The 24,616-nt window shown below is 40.0% G+C and overlaps 1 protein-coding gene across 4 annotated transcripts in view; it reads right to left on the minus strand.

The window, feature by feature from the left end:
- Positions 1-10,899: 10,899 nt before the first annotated feature.
- TRAPPC8 (trafficking protein particle complex 8) overlaps positions 10,900-24,616 on the minus strand; it is a 54,724-nt gene continuing 41,007 nt past the window's right edge. For 2 of the 4 annotated variants that reach the window (XM_014936977.1, XM_014936975.1), the window contains 5 exons: positions 18,320-18,367; positions 16,463-16,608; positions 14,692-14,781; positions 12,171-12,401; positions 10,900-11,737 (listed from right to left, as the gene is read on the minus strand). In XM_014936977.1, coding sequence (XP_014792463.1) covers positions 11,734-11,737; positions 12,171-12,401; positions 14,692-14,781; positions 16,463-16,608; positions 18,320-18,367 — 519 coding nt within the window. In that variant the 3' untranslated portion in view covers positions 10,900-11,733. The remainder of the gene's footprint in view (positions 11,738-12,170; positions 12,402-14,691; positions 14,782-16,462; positions 16,609-18,319; positions 18,368-24,616) is intronic. The other 2 variants (XM_014936978.1, XM_014936976.1) reach the window with 1 other exon arrangement.

Consider the following 24,616-nt stretch of genomic DNA (forward strand, 5'->3'; position numbering starts at 1 on the left):
GAGGAAAACCCAAAGGAATAACATTTGCAAGCATCAGCTGAATTGGTTTATACACTGCTATAGTCTATAAGCAACATTTTTTAAAATTATGTTAATTTTTCACTTTTCCAGCTAGCACTAAAGCAATTAGCAGGACTCATTAGCTGAGTGACATTTTACAAATTAATGATTTACTCCTGTAAACTCATAGAAATGCATAGTAAATAAATCTTGATTTAAATGGGATCAGGAAATTGCTCAGTCCTGGAATAAGTTTAATCATCATTCATGGTTTTAAAAACAGAAGTGTTGAGAAAGTTATTATCTTCTGTGTCAGTCTAGTTTTCACTCTATAGAAGTAATTTTGTCCGTGAAATTACTCAAGGGTAATTTTGAAAAGACCGCAAACATTAAGATTTCAAGTGACTAAAATAATGGCAATGTGCATATGAAGAAAGGCTGTGTTTCCCTTAGTGGATTTCCATTACTGCAAGTATCTTTATATTTTAATATACTCGGAAATAACTCCTTATCTTACTGGAATAAGATAAGTGAAAAACAACCATGAGACTCTGTTTTATCCATTGCAATTCAGAGACCTGACCTTTGATACATGGGCTAGATGACACTTTATTGTATGCAGTTCTATATCACAGTAGATACTGACATAGAAGATGAGTTTTAAAACTAAATCTCTTGAGTAATGGTGAAAGCTTGGTTTTATATTTCATGACTATCTTTGGGAACAAAGTTGAGGATAAATTCTGTCCCCGTTAATCAGAGCGTAGCCGTGATTTACCACATGAGATTGCATTCTCCTCCAAGCAGTCCCACTGGCAGGGTGACAGCTTTCAGTAAGGCAGCCATACTTGCATTTTACAGCTGAATAACAACAGAAATATTGATTTTTGGGGTTTAGCCAGTGGAGTGAAAACTTACTTTTGATCAGTAAGAAAGCTTCCTCACTTTATGTGACTATTGTGACCTCATGTTTAAATAATGAAAGCCATCAAATTTTTATTTTATTTTTTTTTTTCATCATACTATTTAAACACTATCCTCCCCCTTGAGGCATAGGTATTTTCCAATCATACTAGCATTTTGACCAGGTGTTTCTCACAACCACCAATCTCTTTTACTTACCTTTTTATCTTAACAAATATGCTGTACATAAATGGCTGGTTTACACACAGAAAAAGTTTCTATTTGATAACAGTTTAAACCACAACTTATGCAGTGGGACCCACACAAGCCACAGGTATTGAGCATCTGTTCTGCTGAACACAAACTCTGTCAACAAATCCAAACACTAAAAGTGAAAATTCTTCTATTTTTATATTGGCATCTTTTGTGCTTCTTCCGGAGCAACACACAATGTAAGTAACTACCAAAAGAACAGTTACTTCGAACCTCTATATTCTGCTGCTGAACTTAGCAAAATCCTATTTCAGAAGTGCAGTTGAATGTATGTTTCAAGAAACAGTATCACTTCCTAACGCTAAGAACTTTTCCCAAACAACAAGAAATTGTACTTACAGACATAGTTTAGGAAATCTTCTGATTATTTTGTCCTGAGGGAAGACTGATAATTCCAGGAGGACCCCCAAGCTGTTAAATCAAAGCTAAGACTTGAGTTTTTAAAAGCATATTAACCACGGAACAGATAATCCTCATTATGGAAAAGCTGATGTTTCAAGGCACAAGTCACTAGAGATTATGTTTCTGAGCAAAACCTACTCATAGTCAAAACCTGAAAGTGAATTGGTGCTCATTTCCTTTGTTAGGCTCAGGGTTTGATGCTTAGAGTCAATAATATTTACCTATGACATGAAGGACAATAATGTATTTGGCTTTCTATGCAAGGACTTAATGGGAGAGAAACAGACCTTCAGCGCTTCTATTGATAGGTTTCTAATTATAGAACTGAGCTCTCCCTACACTCCTCCTCTGCATATCTCTTTTCTATTACCTGAAGTTTCCCATGATACTGAAAGGATGGTAGGAGTTGCTGAGTCTGTCCTAGTAGAGGCAAGGCTACTGCAGCTCCATGTTCTTTCTCGGCTTGAGCCAAGAGTGAGGTTGAGCACGTTTTCCCAATAGGCACACACAAGGACACGTGCATAAAATACACATTACGCATGGCCAGCTCCACAGATCAAATCAGAGAGAAAACACAGCAGTCGCACAACACAAATGGCTGATCAGGATGAAGGTCTGCTTGAGGGAAAATGCATGCAGTGTGGACACCTCCAGCAGCTGGCCTCACACACTCAGGCTGCCCAGCAGATACCAGGTCTCCCCAGTTGCTGACACATGAACGGTTACAAGCCCTGATGGCCACAGACCCACTCCACTTGCTGATGCAGATCTCCTGACTCCCAACTATGTACACAGGCCCAGAGGGACACTACCGCAAGTGCCTTTAGACACTTGGTTTACCCAGAGGCTGGTCCTAGATCCTTAGTCTCCTCCCAGCTGCAGGCATCTAGACAGGTGAGCACCCAATGCCCACAGCCCTACTGCAGTTGGCGGTACACAGGAGCATTCTTGCTCATACCAGCACACACACAGACCACATACTTTGTGGGTCCCTGCAGTAACTGGCTTTAGACACTAAGTCTACCCAGCAGCTGACCCTTAGATCTTCTCATCTCCAGTTGCTTTGCGCACAGAGACAGACATGTATTTGGCTTTCTATGCAAGGACTTAATGGGAGAGAAACAGACCTTCAGCGCTTCTATTGATAGGTTTCTAATTATAGAACTGAGCTCTCCCTACACTCCCCCTCTGCATATCTCTTTTCTATTACCTGAAGTTTCGCATGACGCTGAAAGGATGGTAGGAGTTGCTGAGTCTGTCCTAGTAGAGGCAAGGCTACTGCAGCTCCATGTTCTTTCTTGGCTTCAGCCGGGAGTGAGGTTGAGCACCTTTTCCCAATAGACACACACAAGGACACGTGCATAAAATACACAATTGATAGGTTTCTAATTATAGAACTGAGCTCTCCCTACACTCCCCCTCTGCATATCTCTTTTCTATTACCTGAAGTTTCGCATGACGCTGAAAGGATGGTAGGAGTTGCTGAGTCTGTCCTAGTAGAGGCAAGGCTACTGCAGCTCCATGTTCTTTCTTGGCTTCAGCCGGGAGTGAGGTTGAGCACCTTTTCCCAATAGACACACACAAGGACACGTGCATAAAATACACATTACACATGGCCAGCTCCACAGATCAAATCAGAGAGAAAACGCAGCAGTTGCACAACACAAATGGCTGATCAGGATGAAGGTCTGCTTGAGGGAAAATGCATGCAGTGTGGACACCTCCAGCAGCTGGCCTCACACACTCAGGCTGCCCAGCAGATACCAGGTCTCCCCAGTTGCTGACACATGAACGGTTACAAGCCCTGATGGCCACAGACCCACTCCACTTGCTGATGCAGATCTCCTGACTCCCAACTATGTACACAGGCCCAGAGGGACACTACCGCAAGTGCCTTTAGACACTTGGTTTACCCAGAGGCTGGTCCTAGATCCTTAGTCTCCTCCCAGCTGCAGGCATCTAGACAGGTGAGCACCCAATGCCCACAGCCCTACTGCAGTTGGCGGTACACAGGAGCGTTCTTGCTCATACCAGCACACGTACAGACCACGTACTTTGTGGGTCCCTGCAGTAACTGGCTTTAGACACTAAATCTACCCAGAAGCTGACCCTTAGATCTTCTCATCACCAGTTGCTTTGCGCACAGAGACACGGCTTGAGCCAAGAGTGAGGTTGAGCACGTTTTCCCAATAGGCACACACAAGGACACGTGCATAAAATACACATTACGCATGGCCAGCTCCACAGATCAAATCAGAGAGAAAACACAGCAGTCGCACAACACAAATGGCTGATCAGGATGAAGGTCTGCTTGAGGGAAAATGCATGCAGTGTGGACACCTCCAGCAGCTGGCCTCACACACTCAGGCTGCCCAGCAGATACCAGGTCTCCCCAGTTGCTGACACATGAACGGTTACAAGCCCTGATGGCCACAGACCCACTCCACTTGCTGATGCAGATCTCCTGACTCCCAACTATGTACACAGGCCCAGAGGGACACTACCGCAAGTGCCTTTAGACACTTGGTTTACCCAGAGGCTGGTCCTAGATCCTTAGTCTCCTCCCAGCTGCAGGCATCTAGACAGGTGAGCACCCAATGCCCACAGCCCTACTGCAGTTGGCGGTACACAGGAGCGTTCTTGCTCATACCAGCACACGTACAGACCACGTACTTTGTGGGTCCCTGCAGTAACTGGCTTTAGACACTAAATCTACCCAGAAGCTGACCCTTAGATCTTCTCATCACCAGTTGCTTTGCGCACAGAGACAGACATCTGGATGGGTCTTTTGGTCAACCTCCAGATCCCACGATCTCCTGGTCCCTCCAGTAGCCAACTTCTCCAGTTGTCTCACACACAGAGGTTGGCTGAGAGACTCCTAGATCCCACGATCTCACCTGTAGCTGGCTTGGACCTCCTGGCACTTCCAGTATCCGGTTCTGAGAAGTTAAAAAAAAAATTTAGAAAAAAAAGTGATATCCACTTACTGATGAGACAGAGCAGACATTGAGAAGCAGAAAGCACTAGATGGCAGCAGTGCTCAACTCGTTTAACTTGGTTACAAAAGTAGAGCAGTCACCTATATTCGGCAATGCAATTTCTATGTATTTCCGATGGCACCTGAGACAGGAACTCGATACTAAAGACAGTGTAGATAAATCTTACAAAAATAAAATGCCCAGTGAATACAGTAGGCAACAGCAGAATCAAGCAACCTTCCGACTTCCCGCTGCCCTCAGAAAAGATGTGAGGAGTAGTAACAGGACAAAACCACTCACTGTATTTCTCAGTATCAGAGAGAAAAATACTGTACAAGTGGAGAGGTGTACAACATTCCTGTCTTCTCTCCCACTTCCACAGGCTTGGACAATGCCACCCCTGTCCCCTCTGCCTGCCACAGCACTGACCTGGTGCTGCTGGAGGGAAGGACACCCCACCCTGCCTAAGGTCTGCAATTATCTTCTGTGCAATTAACAGTGATGGCTAGGGGTTAATTCAGACAAGGTTTAAGCTTCAGCTGGTCGAAGGAGAACTGGTAACATCAAAAGATCCCATAAAGAAGTCAGGCACTGAGGCTGGCCCTCAGCAGTGCCCAGGGTGGTCACCATGGACTCCTACCCCTTTCACGGAAAAGCCCCTGGGGCAGAGGGGAGCGGGCTAACCACCATGAGGCACCCAGCCCCACCCCAACTGCCATCGCCGGCCCTCAGCCACCAGCGACATGGCACCTCCAACATGGCGGAGGCTGGTGGCCAACCTGTGTCTGTGGCTCTGCTTGTGGGGCCACAGGAGCGGCTCGGGCTGCAGCCACACACAGCTGGCATACTCGATACATTTCGGCCATGACACAAAGCCAGTGAGAGGCACCCCCATGAGATACTGTGACGCCAGCCCCATGGTCCTGCAGGACCCCTGTGAGGGGTACGGCCCCAGCCATGGGGAGCCAAAGGCAGCCATGTACCTGGGTAAGGAGGTTTGTGTCAGCCTGGAGGCTTCTGAGAGCAGCATCTCCCCGCTCCCTGTCCCCAAAGAGCTTGAGGCTAAGGAAGCCATTGTCAGCACCATCAACTTTGGGCCCAAGGACGGGGTCTCAATGGAGGCCAACAGCTGGGCCTCCATGTGTTTAAAGAGTGTTGACAGCTGGGGTCCCATCAGCAGCAGTCACATCCCCCATGTCGGAACTCTCAAACACCCATTGCTGCTACACGGGAGCAGACCCCCACCGCAAGGGGCTCAGCTGGACACATTTTGCTTACGACACCAGGTGCTCCATCTCTGTCAGCCACATCTTCCTCTCGCAGGACGGGGTTACAACTTTACATGCATTGAGACCAGTACAAGAGAGCAAGGAGCACTGCTCGAGATCTACAATGTTATCTCCTTTGCCGTCACTAGCCTGCTGATGGACAGAAGCAAAGGGGAAGGAGCAGGGAAGGCGACAGGAGCCTATTTCAGGTACAATGAAAACAGCCGTATGTCCAACCGTAGCTCTACTGCCTTCCTCCTGCTGCCCAAAGGCCCTGCCAAGCTTTGCAGTACCCAGCATCTTGCCTTGGGGGATTTCATCATCCCCTGGACAGCAGATACTTTGCTTATATCTGCCAACAACGGCATGATCACAGAAGTGACTGTCATGCCCTTGGAGACCTTCCGAAGCACTACCTTCCCCGACAGCAGTTTCTTACTTGTGACTGTTACTGGCTCCCAGATGGCAGTCTTGACCCAGGGAAGACACCTTTTCCACAGCAGCATCAGCCAGGTCACTAGCGTGATGCATGTCTCCGAGGATGAGAGCATAGATTTGAAAAACACAGGGATGCTGTTTGAAGAAAGAGGGTGGCTGACCTTACTCAGCCCTGAGATTCACAATTTTACTCAGCTGTGTGACTTCAATAAACACAAGCGCAACTTGCAGTTAGCAGCCTGGAGATCTCAGCAGTCCTGCACCGTGGAGATCCTCACGGGAGACTTCTGGAACAAGATCTATTGCACTGACATACATGAAAGTTTGACTTTGAAGGTCATATTTGTGCCCAAGCCAGGCAGAACGTCCACTCCCTTGGTGACAGTGATCAACCCCAATGTGCTGGTTTTCAGTGCATATGTGATAGATGTGGAACTGACAGGTGGTGGAAACACCAAATACCTCTTGCATATAGTTCTGGAGCAGGAGTATTTCTCTGAATTTGCAGATGCTGACTTTTGCAACAGCATACATGATGGAGAGATGTCTGATGTCACTGTGGACAGCCCTGACAACCCAATCAGTTGTATTGATGTGGCTCCCCTGCCTGCACTTGTCGCAGTGTCTTGTCCACCTGCAAAGCACATCAGAATTGTAAAAAACATAACAGTACGTGACAAAGAATTCATTCAGGAAGCAGCACCAAGAAATAATTTCAGTTACACAATCAGCCATAACATATTCAACTCATGCTTTCTTGCCAGAAAAGATATGCAGCATCTACAGATCAAATATAATTTTACAAATGTGGGATATCCTCTTCTGGTATGTTATAAAAATGCTTGGGTGCCAAGTTTTGAGTTATGGGAAAGCAATAGATTTCAGGAGCACATTCCTGCCGAATTTGTTCCATTTGAAATAAACAGAACGTGTAACTGGGAGTATCTTCTGACCACACATGACACCAACTGCATCTCTCAGCCTCAAAACTGGACTCTATTGCTAGAGGAAGAGGAGTCTCCAGATCTACATACTGCGTGGACCAGAAGAAACTACATGAGCTGTAAGGATTGGAATGGATCTGAATTTAAGTGGCCCTCAGTCATGTATCAGGTTCTTGATGGAGACAAAAATAAGATCATCTTCCCTCCGTACAATGGTCTCTATATCTTCAAAGATATTGCAATGGATCTATTTTACAGTTATTGTGATTTACCCGTGACCTTCTCAGCATACGCCTATAGTGCTTTTCCCAGGAACTACCTACATTTGGGGGCATCACTAACAGTCTTTCTGATTTTACTTTTGATTTTGACAAGTTACTCCTTATCTCATTTGAGATGCAAAAGTTAAAGTATTTTGAGTGGAAATTTCTCTAGGAAATCTAACTAGAGAATTTCCCTTTTATTTAGGAAAGTTTTGTTGTTGTCATGAAAATGGGATGGAGAAACTAGCTCCACATCTTTTTTTTTTTTTTCCTAATTTCTATTATTTTGAAATTGAAAAAGGAGATCATTTTACAATGGCTTAAACTTGTTAATATGCTTTTCCCATGTCATTTTTTTTTCTTCATTTTCATTCTGAATTTTTCACTGACCCTATGTGGCTAGTTCTACTTGTTTCAGCGTGGAGACAGTTTAAAAAAATCGTTCCAGTACAAGTGCATGATTTCAGAAATAAGACAGCTTTTACATTTAATTTTAGGAAACATTTTTTAAGTTAAGTGGACTTCAGAGGATTTCTTACTATCAATCCAGGCTGTGTGACAAAGACCAGTTATCTCCAAACTTGAAGTTGTAACAAACTCCTACAGAGACTGTAGCTTTTCACTCGTACTGAGTATCAGGAGGATATTACCTATCTTAGTAACTGTACTGTGAAATCCCAGCATTCTCTAGAATTTCTAAATCCATTGTATGAAAGGACTTTTTATGTATTTAAAATAATTTGGTAGACATTTTCCTAATAAGACAGTAATAGTCAATTAAAATGAAGCCAACCACAATAGTAAGGAAATGACCATTTTTTCTGCAATTTAGGCAACAATTAATACTGCTATTGCTATGAACTATTTCAGATAACCATTTTAAAATCCTGAGAACCTGAAATATGTATATGATTTTTAGGTATTTATTGCTAGTTAAGGCCTTATTCTATTACACAGAAAGCTTAAATAAGGTAGTTTAAGATAGAGACGCTAAAGATGGGTTTCCAGCATAAGCAATTTAAACTTGAATTTAAAACTGTTAATTTTCCTGTTTCAATGTATAGAAGAGTTCAGTTTAGAAGTTCAGATGAGGCAACAAGTTCTGAAAACTCCATGCCTATATCAGAATAAACAGTTCTAAAAATGTTTAAAAATGTATACAGAATTCAAAGGGAATACTACATTTAGTATGATTTCTACCATTTTTGAAAAGGAAGATGGGACTGATGCTTGAGACCAGAAAAAGCACAAGACCTTACTATAACTTCATTGTTATCTCCCAGAACAGTAAGAGGAATTACAGAAATCCCCCTGCAGGTAAATATTGTAACTGAAGCACAAAGTGGAACCTCTATTATGAAGTTTATGTAGGAGATTCTGGGCATCCTTCTGCCATGCATAATTGCATGAGTCATTAAAATCAGTCTTTGTCCACAAAACAATTAAAGGCTCTGTCTCTTTTAGTAACCACCAACTATAACTACTCCAGAATTTGCGATTGACAGCCTGAACAACAAATTAAATGGAGCTTCAAGATGCATGCAGACTTTTAAATTTTTTTCGCCATCAGTTACTGCCTGTTTTCTCCCGGGGTTTACCCTTGTGCTGCTCTGCTCAGCTTCTTCCTTCTTGTCTGCTTTCAAACCATGAGATCCCATCCCTCTCCTTCCTACACCGTCTCTAAACCCGCCCCTTCCTTTTCAATCCTTCTGCCACACTTGCATGCTTCCACTAGGTTTACCCAAAGGACAGCAATCATCTTTAAAAGCCAAATTTTGGTCCTCTTGTTTCAGAAGAGCAGCAGTTGAGCTCATTCCCTGGTTAATCACTCTGCCTACAGGCACCACCTGGACAACATCCTTATTTTTCATTACAGGGAAGGCCGTCAGTTTTCACTTGGAAAGCTCTGGCCAGCTCTGCTCCTCTTCCTCCTTCCCCTTTTTCTTTCAGGAGACATACTCAGCCCTGTCCCTCTGCATACCTTCTACATGCCCTCTTAACTCTTCACGACACACAGTTTCCTCAGCACCCCTATCAGACAGTGTCACATACAACTCCGAAAGCAACTGAAGCTGAATTTTCATACCATTGAGGCACCTATTTTCTTCTATTTACTGCCAGGTGGGATTCTTCTCTAATATTCTTAAGCAGCTTCATTGGTAAGTACTTTGGAGACATGACAGTTCATACAAGCACACCACCACTAGATTCTAAGAAACTTAAGAAGGGTCCACCACAGTATTTCCTTCAAGCCAGGCTACAGAGTGTGTTATCACATATTTTAACCTAGATTAGCACTAACAGACATGGCCAGTGTTGGTTTGCTTAATGCAAAAGCTAGAATCGGTGACAAGCAACACACCAGGCAGCAGGACAGCACAGCCTGGTAGTTTCTGCACTTAGTCAAGCCTGCTCTTTACAGCAGCACAACTTTGAAATCACAGCAGATACCATTTCTCTTCCAGTTTCTTCTGATGGGCTGAAAAGCAGTTAAACTTCTGACCCATACCTCACAAAACTCTTGTGGAAACATTCTGTCAGAATAATGTGACTTGCACCACTCGAAGAAGTCTTAAAAATACCCCAGCCGTGACTTAGAACATTGTGGACTAGAGCTGGGTAGCTGAATGGCATCAATAATGACTTCTCTTTCCCTAAAAGAGTGCCAAGATGGAATGAGGACTGATGACATTGCTCAAAGCTACAATGCCAAGAACCATTCAGAAAGATTAGTCTGCCAACCTGCCCAACAGCAGAAAAGAACAACTCAACCCCTGTAGCAACATATTCATTGTTAGATGACCCTCAAGTATTCTACTGATTCACTGACGTCATTCACAGTCATATTAAGTGTGACTATGACAGGACACATGCTGTGAATGGGTTCTAAGGCTTTTCAGGAAGTCTGAGGTCCTACAGACAGTCATACAGTAATAGCCAATGAGTAAAAGCAGAAGTCATCTCTAAAAATGAAAAGAAATGCCACTGAAGGCAGACGCACTGTTTTATAAACCGATGCTGTCCTAGTAAGAAATCTCCTTCAGCCACAAGGCAGAGCAGACTCTCAGAAGCACCAGGTTTATTTAGATGCTGGATTTTCCTTGTATTTAGCTAACCCATCATAAACTGGAACTCCCAACTCCTAGCTGGGTCTGCCGTACTGGATTGCTTCACGCAGCCTTCTCTACCTTCAAGCACCTCAAATGACAAGTCCCCAGCACAAGGCAAGCAACAGATTTTCCAGACAGCTGAATTCTGAGCTGTACCTGGGAACGCTGGATAAGAACTCAAAAGGCAAATACAACCACAAGTTCCAGTGTACCAACAGGACAGCAACTCCACCTCAGCAGGGCCACAATGAAGACAGAGACAGTACCAGCACCTACGGATTGCTACAGCCGTACAAAAAGGAAGAAGGGCCACAGGTCCATACAGTGAATATGGTGTATGTTTTATTCTATTTACAGTACATTTGTTATAAATATAATACATTTCTTGAAAATCTTGAGTAGATTTTTTTTAAAACAGATCAATTGTTATAGTTACATAATAAAGTAAGTGACAATTTAAATGACAATCTCATGGTTGTGGAATAGTGCATTCTGCCTTGAGATGAATGAGAAAATACTCAAACTGGTTGAAGAAATTATCGTCTTTTTTTTTTTTTAAACGCCTTAGGTGGGACTTGTGTGTAAACCGTGAGAGGTCACTAGTTTCCATGAACATGAAAACTCAAAACAAAATTTTAAACTAAAGAACTGAGAAACAAAAATGGATTTGAGAGAGACCTTATTAACTTCACAGTAAGGTTGGGATTTATCATGTCTAATGGCTTCAGACAGGAAAAAGCCAGTGAGGGTTTCTTCCCGAACCATATCCTAATACAGCCACAAATATTAAACACACCATGCTGGAAGTTGTAACAGCAGTCAAGCTGCATCTTTGACAGGGCATAGGACATACAAATATGTTCAGATCTGGAGTTAAAGTGTATTTTGCGTTATGAATATCTTAATTACCAGAGAAGAAATATATTATAAAAGGATAAACGTATTTTCAGTCCAACGTGCGTTGCATTGAGAAACAAATTGACAAGTCATCTGAATATTTTGCTATTTTCTTTCCTACACAATCTTTAGTAACAAGTTAGATGTTTGAGGTGCTATTTCCAAAAACTGCAGCAAAATGTCAACCAGCAAGATAAGAAAAGAATCCCATTTATTTTGCTTTTTAGTGTGATTTTTTTTTTTTCCCCAGGAAGTGGTCAGATATTATTGATAATAATCAGTGCAGGCATGGAGTTCTGCTGACTCGTTTCAAACAAAGTGACTTGGTCCGCTAGCTTGGCAAACACTCTGGGGGTTCCGAGGTTATAGACACCTGTGTGAACGAAGCAAGCTTTCAGCTGCAAGCTGTAGACCTCCTGGCTTTTCAGTTGAAGCTTGTACTGCGTTTGCCCAAGCCATGTAAAAGATCCATGGATTTCTAATGCTTCCGGGCTGAAAAAGAAGGTAACAACATTATTTCTCTGAATATTACCAGCTTACACAATTCCCTCCAACCTCAAGTTTTCCCAAGGTTTCAGAACACACTGTGTCATTTCTCTGAATATTACCAGCTTACACAATTCCCTCCAACCTCAAGTTTTCCCAAGATTTCAGAACACACTGTGTGTCCATCACCAGCCCATTACAAAGATACATATTATTGATAATAATCAGTGCAGGCATGGAGTTCTGCTGACTCGTTTCAAACAAAGTGACTTGGTCCGCTAGCTTGGCAAACACTCTGGGGGTTCCGAGGTTATAGACACCTGTGTGAACGAAGCAAGCTTTCAGCTGCAAGCTGTAGACCTCCTGGCTTTTCAGTTGAAGCTTGTACTGCGTTTGCCCAAGCCATGTAAAAGATCCATGGATTTCTAATGCTTCCGGGCTGAAAAAGAAGGTAACAACATTATTTCTCTGAATATTACCAGCTTACACAATTCCCTCCAACCTCAAGTTTTCCCAAGATTTCAGAACACACTGTGTGTCCATCACCAGCCCATTACAAAGATACACTTGCTTATGCTTTCCAAGTATTTATTTTCAAAAGTCAGGAATTGGGAACTTCAGTTAATATCCCAGCAGTCTTTGGATGCAAGAGTGCCCACTGCCATTTTTCTTTGACGTCTTGGAAGTTGAGTCTTTTTGACTGCTCACCTGCAGTAGTTTCCCATAAGTCACCCCCTTTATCAAATGCATCGTGCTTCCTTTGTTTTACATGTGCCCCTTAAGATATTGAAGTTTTTCTAGCAAGACAAAGCTAGACTTTGAAAGGATAACACAGTCACAATCATAGGTATAGAACTGTGCTTAACATTTCATCAAGATACTAAATGTAGCTTCAAAAAGGTCATGTCTATATGTCCTTTCCTAGTACATCCATACACGCACTCCCATCCCCACAAACATATATGCAAAAGGATAACACAGTCGCAATCCTAGGTATAGAACTGTGCTTAACATTTTATCAAGATACTATCATGTCTATATGTCCTTTCCTACTACATCCACACACGCACTCCCATCCCCACAAACATATATGCACCCTGAGAACAGAGCACCTAAGGTACCCTTGGGTATCTTTGTGCATCCCTATATCACCCATCAGCTAAATTTAACTCTGGGTCCTTACTTATTGCCAAATACTTTATGTTCTCTGACTGACACTTAACACGCTCTTTACAGCGGCTCTCCCCTTGGCTCAGATGAATCAGTACAGCATTTCTTTGGTTCATAATATGATGTATACTATATACAGAATATTACTTTATGTATATGTATAATGATGAATTCCAGTATACTCCTAACTTTCCATAAAACAGGCACATAACACTAACATAGACATAATAAAATGACATAAAACTGTCACACTTCTAGGAATTTCTGCCCAAGGGCTAAAGTTAAGTCACAGCGCATGTCACACAGAAATGGCCAACATGGATATAAATTGCTTTAGAGGCACTGCATTAAGTTGGGGAGGGAGGGTGTTGGGTTTTGGTCTGTTTCTGAGAAGTTTCAGGGCACATGACTACAATCTCCTTGTATAATGTAAAAATACCTAAGGTTCTATGACATTTAATACTAAGCCAAACTGCAGGAGGAAGTACTTGTTGTTTAAGCTTCAGAAGTTGTTTTCTACAGATTACTTGGTATTTTAAAAATGAAAACCCAACAATGTATGTTTAATAAAGTAAGGTTGCTGAAACTCGTATTTCACTAGTTCAAAAGCATTTCCACTTTTCCAAGAAAAAAATCTGCAGAGTTTAACTATTCAAGAGTCATAATCCAAGGTCCTGTCTTAGCAGTAGTCAGAAGCAAAGTAAAATATGGGCACTGACTGAAGACTCCCATTTGACAGTATGAAGTCTTTATCACTTCCCATTCTTTCAAAGAGGCCACTGTTGAAAAAATCCTATTCTAGATCTTCAATACAACCTTAAAAGACTCCCCATTAAGGTCCTGTCTTAGCAGCAGTCAGAAGCAAAGTAAAATTTGGGCACTGACTGAAGACTCCCATTTGACAGTATGAAGTCTTTATCACTTCCCATTCTTTCAAAGAGGCCACTGTTGAAAAAATCCTATTCTAGATCTTCAATACAGCTAAAACCTTAAAAGACTCCCCAAAACTAAGAAGCAGTCTCAAAAATACTGTTTCATTAATATTCACACATTACCTTGTTGTTTTATGCCGCAAATCAATCATCACATCTACAACAGCCTGGGAACAATTGGAAAGTAGGAGAGTGACAGGTACCAGACAGAGGCTGCAAAGAGAAATAGTTCCATAGTAAAGGAAAAAAGTCTGACCCTGATAGTCTTAATTAAATAGTGAAAATAAATTTCAAGGAATATGCAGTCTCAAAAATACTGTTTTATTAACATTCACACATTACCTTGTTGTTTTATGCCGCAAATCAATCATCACATCTACAACAGCCTGGGAACAATTGGAAAGTAGGAGAGTGACAGGTACCAGACAGAGGCTGCAAAGAGAAATAGTTCCATAGTAAAGGAAAAAAGTCTGACCCTGATAGTCTTAATTAAATAGTGAAAATAAATTTCAAGGAATATAAAATTAACATGTAGTTGTCTACTACACAAAAGTTAAAACCTTAAAAGACTCCCCAAAACTAAGAAGCAGTCTCAAAAATACTGTTTTATTAACATTCACACATTACCTTGTTGTTTTATGCCGCAAATCAATCATCACATCTACAACAGCCTGGGAACAATTGGAAAGTAGGAGAGTGACAGGTACCAGACAGAGGCTGCAAAGAGAAATAGTTCCATAGTAAAGGAAAAAAGTCTGACCCTGATAGTCTTAATTAAATAGTGAAAATAAATTTCAAGGAATATAAAATTAACATGTAGTTGTCTACTACACAAAAGACAGTGTACACAGCAATATAATCACTTATCTCAACTAGAGTTATTTCTAATAAAAGCCATTAGTTGAGGCAAACAGCATTGGCTCAATTGAGCAAACTGAGTTACCACCTTCCTTTGCCCAGCTGAGAATAGCCAGCAAAAGCACAAATAATACCTTAGTTCAGACGGTGTACACAGCAATATAACCACTTATCTCAACTGGAGTTACTTCTAATAGAAGATCATTAGTTGAGGCAAACGGCATTGGCTCAACTGAGCAAACTGAGTTACCACCTTCCATTGCCCAGCTGAGAACAGCCAGCAAAAGCACAAATAATACCTTAGTTTACAGGAAATCTCCTGTTATGACAAGAGATGTTTCAGAATTGGATAATGTGGTCCAGTATGCTGCTCTCTGAACCACTGTGTAGCACATTTTACCTTGATATTTTTCCTCTGCACTTCCTCCTATAGAGGAATTACCTGAAGTTTTTAGCCAGAACAGTGCCCAAACAGAACATACAGCACATAAACATTTGGTGTTCATTTAGATCTTTACCCTGAATAAAATCAATACAGTTAGTTGATATTTCTCTTGTTCACAATTAGTATGACTTTTTAGAAATAGTGCTACAGCAAGAAAGACCCCAAGATACTCACAGGCAGGTACACAAACTACTGCAGCTGAAACAGCTCTATGTACACAACCAGCAACTAGCATTGCTTAACATTTAAATATCTTAAACTCGACCAACAAGAAAAGAACAAGTAGCAACTTTAACAAATAAGATATGAGCTTGTTACCGCATATTTTGTAATTGTTATTAAGGTATGTCACATTATAAAACATTTAAATTTTAGATTTTATAAAGAAAGAAATCCCTTTCTTTTGGCAACTAACATATTAACTGAAACTTTAGAAAAAACTGTAACAGTAGAATTATTAGATAAATCAACTCAAACATAAACAGGTATCTTTATGTTTCATGTACAGTTCATTTCATATCTGGAAATGAATCCAGGGGCTTTGCTCATGTATTTTAATTTTCAAAGATTTGCAGATTTTACAGGCTCCAACTAATCCACTCCAGCAATCTATTTTTTGACAGATTAATTCTGATATTCTTGCAGGTGACAAGTCCCAGTGATCTGAACTGTTACTATCCTTTCTTCTCACATAAATCAGAACCGCCTGCAACAAATCTTGGCAAGTCAGATGCTGTAGACATAACAGCTCTTTTGACTTAGAAGTACTTCTTACTTTCTGTTTAGCTTCTCAGAGTACTCACACTGTTTTCTTTTGACAACAAAAATAAACAAAGGCAGCAGAGTATTTATTTTTCTTTCAGTGAGTTTGATAACATTACTAAGTTAGCATTAAAACTGTATTACAGCCTGTTTCTCTACATGAGACTTCCATTTTACCTGTAAAATTCTGAAGCAGTGTCTAAGAATTGAGCAAGATTTCATCCTTGCATACAAGACCTATCTTTTGTATCATAACCCACACAACATCCCTCAGCAGGACTGATGTCAAATTCACAGTATTTTGAAAGTTTCTAAAGAAAACATTGCACTAGCCTTTTTTGATGAAAAGAGTGATTGAAAGACTCAGGATAATGAAGACTTGTCTTGATAAGATTAGAAAGCTGCTCAGGTGTTGGTCTTGCAGGTACTGGTGTGCTTTCCGGTCGAAAAAACTTTAAGAGAACCGTTTCTGGCAATTCCTGAAACACAAATTCAGAATGACATTTAAAATATTACATAAGGTACGGTGCAACGCAACACAAGAAACTCAGTCACAGAAGCTACAATTTTCCATTATGAACTATAACTCCCAGGAATAAGTCTACAGCTTGGTAATGCTTACAGTTTTTTCCCAACGTGTTTTGTATTTAAGTGTGCTAGATGAGGAATTGATATGATTTATCTGTTACCTTCTTCTGAAGCAGACTGCACAGCTGCTTGTGAAAACACTATCTGTGCAGGCTTCACAAAAACATGCTGTTGTTGCAGTAGTTTGTTAATGTTTGGTTTTTGTTTTGTTTCTAAGAAAAAAGCAGACTGCACAGCTGCTTGTGAAAACACTATCTGTGCAGGCTTCACAAAAACATGCTGTTGTTGCAGTAGTTTGTTAATGTTTGGTTTTTGTTTTGTTTCTAAGAAAAAGGAACAGTATTTACATAGTTGCCTATTCAGCAGCTGTAACTAAAAAAAACCCAAACATCCATCACCTGCCCTGGGAAGTTCACAAAAGGAAAGCCAATACCCAAGTTTCCCAACAAAGATCCAAAGTAAAGCAAACAGAAGTTTATAGGAACATGCTAACAATGACAGAAGGATTTAATAATGCAGAATATGTTAAAAATTGCATAGCAAGCTCTCGCAGAGAACACAAGTTACCTCTGTCCCCAGCTGAAAGCCCAGAGTCAAGCACTGACACACTACCTGGGGTTCATCCTAACCCCGTGAGCAGAATCAATCTCAGAAGCAGAAGAAATTAGATGACACAGAAAGATGCAACACCAAATGCGGCAATCAGGCTGCATTTGGTCCAGCATTACAGCACTACTGTAATTGTCCAACATCACCTAATCTGTTTTGCAAGCAGGATTTACTCAGGAAAGGGCTGCCTTTTAGTATTCCCTTATGAATCTATTCTGAAAAAAGTCCACCTTTAGAAGAAAAAAAAAAAAAAAAAAAAGGAATTTGCAGCAATAAGCATGACTGACTACTAAAAGCATGTGAAAGAATTTTTTAAAAACCACCAATAACTCAGTACAGTGTAACAAAGTAATACTTTTCATTTAAGTATGATGGATTGTACCTTTTAAGTTGAAAAGAGGAAATTTTTTTTAAAACAACCAATAACTCAGTACAGTGTAATAAAGTAATACTTTTCATTTAAGGATGATGGATTGTACCTTTTAAGTTGAAAAGAAATACTATGGGCAACAAAACCTGACTCAAAACAACAGACTGCACTAGGCATTCTGCAATAGGTCTGAACATCTCAGTCGCTGTTTGCCTGCACTGGTAATACCAGGAAGACATTAAACGTTTTATCAGGCTTGTAATTCTTTCCTCTTGAGAGGAGTTTTCTTAAAACATAATTTGAGAAGAAAATATATATTTCACAGCAACAATGAAATATATTTCAAGCATTGAATGAATTTGGAATTTCTACCCTACGGGTATCTAACTTTATGAAAACTAACAATGAAATATATTTTAAGCATTGAATGAATTTGAAATTTCTACCCTACCCTACGGGTATCTAACTTTATGAAAACTGACAGCACAAAACACACCACAGATGAGATTAGGGGTTTTCACTGAAATTATCTTTCCCCTCAAATTACAGTCCAACCAATTATTCAATGCCCTCTTCCAGCACATATCAAACTACACACTGTAGTTTGCCCTAGAGTCAATTACCTGTTCCAAGTCCTCCCAATCAGAATTCCCGAGTATTTTTTTAAAACCCTACAAAAGACAAATACGAAGGTTTATCTCTACAAATAGACAAGAACATCATGAAATGCAGCAGGAACATTTACTGGTGAAAGCATCAGAGTGCCGTTAATATTTCAAACCTTTAGTTCTAATATTACACCTCTGTTGAAGGACTGGAAAACAGTAAGATTAAACATTTACCATCACAGAGCTAAAGCTTAATTTCAGTCAGCCTCTGGGTGTCAGATTCAGAAAAGATGTCTGTGTCTCCATGTTCAGCTGCTCAAAGTCTAGTTTTTTTGTAATTGTGAACCTAGAACAAAGGCTAAGACATGACATTTAGTATACGATTCTCTTACCTAATGGTTCAGAGAGAATTAAGTACTTTCAAATGAAGATGTACATACAAATCAGGGAGCTACATAGAGACAGCTAATAAGAAATGCTAAGTTTAAGGATGCATAAAACTCCTGCCCTACTCTGGAGCTTGGGAAATTGGATCAAGGCTTCAAAACAGACATCCATACTGACTTGGGTACCTGTACCCTCCCTTCAAGGATAGGCACAAAGCAGATAACAGCCTCAAGTCTGTTTCTAATTGTAAATAACCTAAAAAGTCAAACAAAACTAAGGATTAAACAGCTGATATTTTGGTGCTGAACTCCTAGAAAACCAGTCCAAATGGAGTATTGCCTTTTTAAAGGCAACAATAAAAGTTTTGACACCTATAGTCTGCTTGTTTGCCCATTTGGAGGCTTTGCAAGGAACCTTAAAGTGCCACAGACTCCAGTGGACAGCAAGCACCATATACTGGAAGGCCACGACAATGGTTAAGATGCTCCCTTTTAAAAAATGGTTAAGGTGTAATTTGAAGGTATCATCCATACATACTGGTAGAGGTACAGATAAGCTTGACTGGAAGAGCCTTCAACATAAGAAGAGTTTGGAAGAACTTTACAGGGCCAGGGCAGACAACAGACTATTGTATCAAATTTCTTAGCTGCATTTTTAAGCTTTTGACTACAAACACAGACAGGCAGTGGCACCAGAACCACACTACTCCCACAGTTGCTCTCCAAGAGCTACACACTGTGCCATTTGTGCTCAGAAAGTTTTCTTCCTATTTTTAGAAAGCTTTTTGCTGCCCATAACCATCTACAAAGGCCAGCTTCAAACAAATATACTTAAAACTAGACACAAGCTTACCATGCCAAGTACCATAATCTCTATATCCTCACTTATTTAGTAGTTACAAAAAAGCCTAGACCTTCAGAGTCTAGCATTTGGCTACTTTGAAACAGCTATATACTATCCCCACTTACACTGCTGAAATTCATTTGAACAAGTCAATAACACTGGTTGTAGATACCTCCTGCAACTGCATTAAGCTGGAAGTTTGAAAAGTCAAAACTTACACTGTTCAAAGCATTTTTTGCATTATCTAATAGAGGTAACAGGCAGGTCTGCCCATAACATATTCTCTAATCTCTTAGAATGCAATTCTCAATTTGGAAGTTCTTCCTTTCCATCAGATGCATGGAAGCGATGGTATCTTTACATGCAGTCATTTTAAAGGATTTTTCTACATAGTATTAGACAACTTGAAGTTTTCAATTTCAAAAGCAGTCTTCTCAATGACTGGGTAAATGTGCTCTTAAATACTAGAAAAAATTAAAACACCACAATTTGATTTCCAAGTTGTATGGAAATTCAGCACATTTACCCCATAAATTAATAGTTCCACATACCAAAAAGGCTTATTAACATGCTCAGTCAAGTATGAAGGACCAATATGAAAAGCATAGAAGTAAACCTAGATAGTAAAATTATGAACAACACTAAGCATAAGTAAAAGCAGAATATGTGAAAGCAACACAGTGAGACAAAGAGAGATCTTAGGTGATGTGTCTTTCTCCCTTTCCCATTTAGATCAGAGAACTCCCATTTTAAAAACTCAGTTTTAAGTTGGTTTCCTCCTTTATCATGTAACTCATCTGTATTTATTCTAGCTCCAGGAACAGTATTTTATTAAGACATCAATAATAGTCCATTTGAGAGCCTAAACACTATCATCAGCTCTGCAGTCCCTCAATCAATCAGCGGATACAATTTTTCAGCTATTTGGAATATTTCATTCATGACAACAAGTTCTCCCAAATTGGAGCAGTAACTGGTACATTAATTCATACAACATTGAAAAATGTACACTTCAGTTCTTAATGCCTACCCTCAAGAATTTTGCTCCCCCCCAAAGCTTGTTTAAAGAAAGTCTTAAATCCATTCTAACAACCTGTTTGATTCAAGTATCAAGTGTCCCTCCCCACGTATTCTGCAAAACAAAAAATAAGAATCTGAACTAGCACAAGATGTCACACTTCTAGTAATACCTTTATTTTTCCTAGCAGTGTATTTAAACCCTACCCTCTCCTACCTTTCAAAATTCCTACTTCCAACCAACTGCTGCCATCTCAAAGTTGCATCCACATTAAGAAGAAGTGTCACCAAAAATTATATTCTCTGAAGTGCAACACTGCCAAAAAGCCTGCATCCAGGCTAAATGCATTTCAGGGATTTTACTTTGGGCTAGCACTGGTCTAATCCACAGGACGGAACGAGCAGCAGAGAAGCACACCACGTGCAGTCCTGGAGCACATCTGGCAGGTACCCGCTTTGTGCATTAGAAGACCACTTCACAATGAAAACAGAGGGCTGTGCATGGGGACAGTATCTTAAAAAAAAGAAAGTATGCCTGATCTAAAACACACCCGGAGACACTTTCTCATTTAGACTTCAGTCAAAACTAAGTTAAACACATCAGCATGTGAGTGTAAACAAGTACGGACGCACTATTTCCAACATGCCCAAGTGACAAACCTCTACTAGACTGCTCCAGCCCCACGCTACTACCATCCCATCGTATTACACCATGCTTTTCCTTTGGAATCTTTCAGACTGAATTCACCAGAATAGAAAAACATGGAAGACAGCAGTAAGAAATAATATTGATCAACTGCCCTGACAATGGATGTTTAAAGTATTTGAAGTTTTTGTCCTTTTGCTAATTTAAGGTAGAGAGCTCAAGAAAAAGAGACAGAATAGCTGTATTTCAGATTCAATCATAAGTTGACCTTCAGTTAAAACAACTTGATCCTGAAAGCAAGTTTCAGACGAGAAACAGAACCTATAGCTGTATCACTATCAAAGAAAGATCAGCTGTTAGTTACAAATACCCAGCTAATTTTTATGAGCGAGGCTTTCACTATTTGGACTCAAACAGCTCCTACTAACAAATCTGTTCAGAGCTATTAACATTTTCTGTGATTTATTCTTCATATATTGTTGCTAGTGACTATAATGTATCACTCCACAGCACTTTCTGTGTTTCTGATTCAAGAGAATAAGCTACATTTAACATTTTTTCCCTACCTATACCAAAAAGCCTTCTTTTTTCTTCAAAAAAATGCAAGTGAGAGAAAGGATAGGAAGATAAACGTTTTCCATATTATTCAGCGAGCTGCTTTAGTGCAGCTTTGTTTCCCTGAGAAGTTCTAGAAGTTACTATAAATCCAAACTAAGTCCTTAAAAGCTGGCAAAGAATTAGTCTGAGATATGCCACAGTTGACAAAGCAGCAGAAGCCAACCAGCACACAGAATTTTACCAACATATAGAGCAAGCTACCTTGATTTGATCAATGTAGTTATGTGATTAATTCAGCTAAGATTTTAGTCATTTCTCAGAGTGCTTAAAAAAAAAAGGGGGGGTGCAGAGAGAAGTCGTTTTTGTTTTCCCCATGTCTATTGTGAGATTTGTTCTTGGTTGGGGATGGCTGGATTGACAGACACAAATTCCTTTGCTGGTTCCATCAGCAGGAAGCAGAAGCGACCCCAGTCAAGGGAGAAGTCGCTGAAGAGCAACAAATAGAACACAGCAAGAAATGCAGGAGGTGGACTCTTGCATCTCGGGTGCCGTCCTATTCATAATCTGCAAGTAAATCTTTTTTTCCAGATCTCAGCAGCCCTTTACCATTTAAGAACTGGTAACCAACGTGTTGGGAAAAAGCATGCATCTCCATCTCCCTCTGCTGTCTAGAGGACAGAAAACAACTGACTTCTACACTGTCAGCACAAGACATTCAGGAACAGCCTAGAATTTCCAACCCTGTTTATGATTTAGAGAATAAAGACAGATTAACAAGATGGACTGTTGAAGTATTACATTATAAATCTCGAAACTAAACACTGGAAGTGTTAAGTTAGAAGTAATGTTTGGGTTTTTCTCCCCTCCCCAGCTTTTTACTGCTTGTGTAACTTTAACACAAGAACAAGGTAATTCAGAGGCAATATGCAGTCCTTAAGAGATTAAGTATATAATTTTCTCTACCTAGCCTCATTTAATCCTATTTTGGAGATTCTTTTAATTCTTAAGTGTGGCATGAATGAAGTAAACGGCTGCAAAGTCTCAAATCATTTAATTTGTTATACCTCACCTCCCATCCCAGAGTACAGTACAGAAAGCCCATTTTAAACAAAATAGTACATGAGCATATGAAGATTCTCAATCCTTAGTGGTCCTAAGGTTACAGGCTCTTAAAATGAAGTTAAATCTGGGCTTTGGTTACCATGAGGACAGACTTTACACATTTTATTAAAAACAACTACCATTATTCATACCAATTTTCAACTGCATCACAACACAAATGCAGTTTTACTTCCAAGCAAGGTAGAGAATGGTTCAAAAAAAATGGTATGTTCCATATGCTGAAGAAAGTGAATACACTAATCAATGTAGCACCTATTTGAATGTAGTTGTAATAATAATAATTGAGACAGATAATACACAAAGAATACTAATATAGCAGCATGTATTCCTCGAATTGAGGGTACAACTGGATCCTCCTTGTTGCTTATGGCAAGATTTGTTTCAGTTAGAGACTGAATTTGATGCAGACAACTAGATTTTCAGCACAGTCAATGTGAAATGTAAATGTCTATCCCTAGCCTGTTCAATTGTTTACTTTAGAATGCAGATCATATAATCAATTTAGCATCTATTTGAACGTAGTTGTAATAATAATAATTGATAAAACACAGATAATAGACAGAATACTAATATAGCAGCATGCATTCCTCAAATTGAGGGTACAACTGGATCCTCCTTGTTGCTTATGGCAAGATTTGTTTCTTTCAGTTAGAAACTGAATTTGATGCAGACAACCAGATTGTCACCACAGTCAATGAGAAATGTAAGTTTCTATCCCTAGGCTGTTCAATTGTTTACTTTAGAATGCAGATCTGATTCATTCCTACCACTTCTCTTTCCACCCATTTGGTAGAACTAGCCCTCAAATGAGATCCGAATTAGAAGCCCACTATGCTTTCTCTCCCAACTTTAGGTATCTACGATGTGATCCACTGTTCTACATAGAAAAATAATACCGGAGTGGGCAGTTGCCATTAGACTCATACAGCCCAGTACTGCTCAGCACAGCTTGAGCCCACATGTGCAAAGGCTTTTTTTGGGGGGGTGTTAAGTGAAAAAATCATCTTCAGACATTAGAACTTAAGTTTTCCTATTTTTTTTAGTACCGATGAACAGCAGCCAAAGTAGCCTAAACTACATGTTCCTCTCAATCTATTCTCATCTATTTCATAGCACAAAGAACTAAATGGAAATACTTAAAGGCTTATGAACAAAAGCCCAGTGCACGGCTCCAGAGTAATTCACTACTGATGTTATAGCATGGTATGTATAGAAACACACATTTGTCCTACATGGTTTTCTTGACAAAATTCATGTATAGTACTACTTGCTCCAACTTTGAGTAAGAGCTCACTAAAAGGTACATGAGACGTTTGCAACATTGGTAAAATCCATGAGAATGGCATCAAAGCAAGAAGGAACAGCAATGTACTGCTCAGAAGACTAAAGTACAAGGCTTGTTTCTTCCTTTTTATTTTGTACATTAATCTTCTTCAGACAAAAACTGCATGTAGCATAGACGTTTTTGCAGAAATTTACAGCTTCCATATTTTTATACCAGGAGACAACCACCAGTTTCTTATAGATACTATTTTCTTTGAATGATCGAACAGGCTATAAAACTTTGAAGTGAAGTAACATGCTGTTAGTTGGTCAATTCCAATGGAGCTTTCAGTATCTTCTTAACTGCTCCAGTGTTTCTGTCATTTTAACATTTAATACTAAAGGTCTTCACTTAAAAGATGTGCATAGTAGTAGAATTTATAAAATTGATTTTGTGACACAAAAATAATTCCATC

Source organism: Calidris pugnax, unplaced genomic scaffold (assembly GCF_001431845.1).
Source record: "Calidris pugnax isolate Ruff unplaced genomic scaffold, ASM143184v1 scaffold51, whole genome shotgun sequence".
NCBI lineage: Eukaryota > Metazoa > Chordata > Aves > Charadriiformes > Scolopacidae > Calidris > Calidris pugnax.